We start from the raw sequence: 2,916 nt of genomic DNA on the forward strand, positions 1-2,916 counted from the left end.
CTAAACATAATTTTCTCTCCATCACAAAACATCAACCACATCGTAATTAAGATAGGATTCCAAACAAAAGTGCAGATGCAAATACAAATTTAAGTACCGATGATAATCCAAAATGAAACTTCAAAACCTTGCCAACAAGGACGATATTAAGTTTTACATGTACCGGGTTTATTCCGACCAACATGCTTAGAACATAAAGTATGCAGGTACTCAGTCAATCAAGTTTGGCTCATCATTCTTTGACTTCTTTTTCTTTGGCACAAACTGTCGGGCCCACAGATGCTTTCCTCGTGTCATGAATTTGACTCTCTTGTTGCCATCAAGGACACGGAGCAGTGTCAACTGCGAGTAAAATGTGACTTGTGCAAAGAGTGGTGGCCTAGGTTCAGGTGGCTCTTCTATGGTTATATCTTCAATATCTCCATAGTGCCTACCACAGCAAACAATGCCATGAATAAATTTGAGAGGCTTAACAGTGAAATAAGTCAAACCACATAATTGAATAAGTGGTGTACTATCTTTGCATATTAGTTACTTCAAATTAAACAAATTACTTGTAGCAGTAATGTTCCATGGAATTAATTTTTTCATCTTTGAAAGCTAAAACAAACCATGGATTGCATACATAGAAAATATATAGGTTTCATGAAAGATATAATTAAGTCTACTCCAATATCACACATTTGTTCTAGGCATAATGGTATAAATATGTTTTTTTGCCATTTCAAATGTTATAAGGATTCTATGTTGGGACTTCACAAATGCATGTAGCAAATTATTTTTGCAACTTGCACCACTTACATATATAACAATAACATTAATATTTTTGATTTAAATGAATTTTGTTTAAGATATAAAGTAACAAGATACGATTAACAAAATTAGTTTTTTGTATATCATAGATACCAACAAATTAAATAAAAAAATATTCATATTGAAATGGAGGCTATAGGTCTAACAAATGGCCTTGACTTCATTTTGGCCGACCCATATGAACTTTTCTCAGAATATTCATAAACTGCAACAAATTCAGTCCTAACAATAGATGAATGGTCATATTTGTAATATCATTAATTACTTCTCATGTTGATTCTTATTATCTTCTTAGAGGTTCATGGTTCCATTTTTCCTCACTTGATAATAGTGTGGGTATCTATACCTATTAAAAGAATTATTTGTCCTCGGTATTGTCATAACTCAATTTCTACTTAATTTTACTGACCAGTCCAATAATATTCAAAAACTCAATAAATATTTTTTTACTAACAACTAGTTATATAGTATTAACAACCGTGCTTGTGAATTTATGCAATAAGTAATTACCTCATGAAGAAGTCGTATAATTCATCTTTGGACAAGGGGTAACCATTGGAGAAAGTGACGAAGAGAGTTCTTTCATCTTGTGGAACATCAGAACATTGATGCATGGCCTAAAAGGAAATAGCATAAGTCAAACTAGATTTATTGAAGATATTAAACCTTATCTTCAAATCATTAAATAAATGCAGTGACTTATTATAATCAAGGTGGTACTCTTACTGGATCATTATGCTTCTCCCTTAAACTCAAGTTATCCAAGAATTTCTCCAAATGGGAACATGATGTATACTCATCTATTGCCACTTTTGTATCATTGAGAATACAATTTCTTAGACACTTAATGCTTCTATAACTGGGGCCTTCTCCATGATTTTCTTTACTATTGGCATATAGTGATTTGATTTTGGATAGAAGATCCTCCTGCATATATGGGTGGCGAAATCAGAAAAAAAATATTCACAAAATTTTAACCAATATGTGGATTGGACTACTCTTACCGTACTCAAAGAAACTTGATCATTCAAGTTTCCTTCATTGACTTGACAGATCTGATGCGGAAGCTCTTCTATATCTCCGTTTTCTTGAAAATCTTCAAAGGCTTTGTAGCAGACATTGTTGAGATAGAAAACAATTCCTTCAGATACTTCCTGTTGGAAGGGGCTTCTTGTGTCACCTAAATCACGGAGGTCTAGATTCAGGGTTTCGACAAAGCTTTTGGCCACAAAAGCAATTGCCTGAAAGCGGTCATCATCAAATGAATCGATGCGCTCAAGAAAATTACTATCGCTATTATTTGCCTCGAGCCACAACCAAAAAGCGATTATCTCCATGGAAATGGAAGCATCAAGTTGAAGAAATAAGACCAAACGGTAGAAAATATCACGTAGTATGACTAGATCCGAGGCCATGGCAGGTGGAGAAGAAAGGGAAGAACAAGGTTGCTAGTTTCGAAGTATTGGGTAGAGATGAAGAAAGAGGCAATGGTGCTATTCTTATCAATTAAGGAAATTTATAGTGGTTCATACTAGGTGGTATGGAGGATAGGCAGAGGGGACAAATAAAGCAAGTAATGAACCAGCTCATACTCATTAATGGCAGCACATTTAGGCACTCTTGCCATAATAACACGATGAAATTTTGCATCATTGCCCTTGCAAAAGTAGGTCCTTAACTATACTGTCTAAAATTGTGTGGCTTGTATAAAATTCATATTGAACCCTATAAAATATTATATTAATAAAATAATACATGTGAAAATATTTTTATTTAATATTCTTACTATATATATATATTCAAATGGTAAATAATGTTTTGAATAAATTAGTGTTCTTGTAGAATTAAAAAAAAATGGTTATCACAGTGAATCCATAACTTAGGATACTAAGGGATGCGGTTAAGATTTTTATTCCAATCCATTCCCATGGTAGGTAATGAAAATTAAACAACTCACTTAAGAAATTTGGTGGAAGTAATGTCACGCCCAGAAATTCCTCACACGAATTTCTGAACTTAATTGTGTATTGAAACCCCTGTCCAGGACCAGCCAGGGTACACAAAAAGACAATGTTGATTACATAACCATCGTTCCTAGAAGCA

General features: G+C 33.6%; 1 protein-coding gene across 1 annotated transcript; it reads right to left on the bottom strand.

The window, feature by feature from the left end:
* Positions 1–2,228, bottom strand: LOC107304647. Its single transcript, XM_015839593.1, has 4 exons — positions 1,818–2,228; positions 1,540–1,740; positions 1,324–1,430; positions 1–430 (listed from the first exon to the last, which is right to left on the bottom strand). The coding sequence occupies exons 1-4, from the start codon at positions 2,226–2,228 to the stop codon at positions 211–213; spliced, it is 939 nt and encodes a 312-aa protein (XP_015695079.1). The 3' UTR covers positions 1–210.
* Positions 2,229–2,916: the final 688 nt, after the last annotated feature.

This window comes from Oryza brachyantha, chromosome 7, assembly GCF_000231095.2.
Source record: "Oryza brachyantha chromosome 7, ObraRS2, whole genome shotgun sequence".
NCBI classification, from domain to species: Eukaryota; Viridiplantae; Streptophyta; class Magnoliopsida; order Poales; family Poaceae; genus Oryza; species Oryza brachyantha.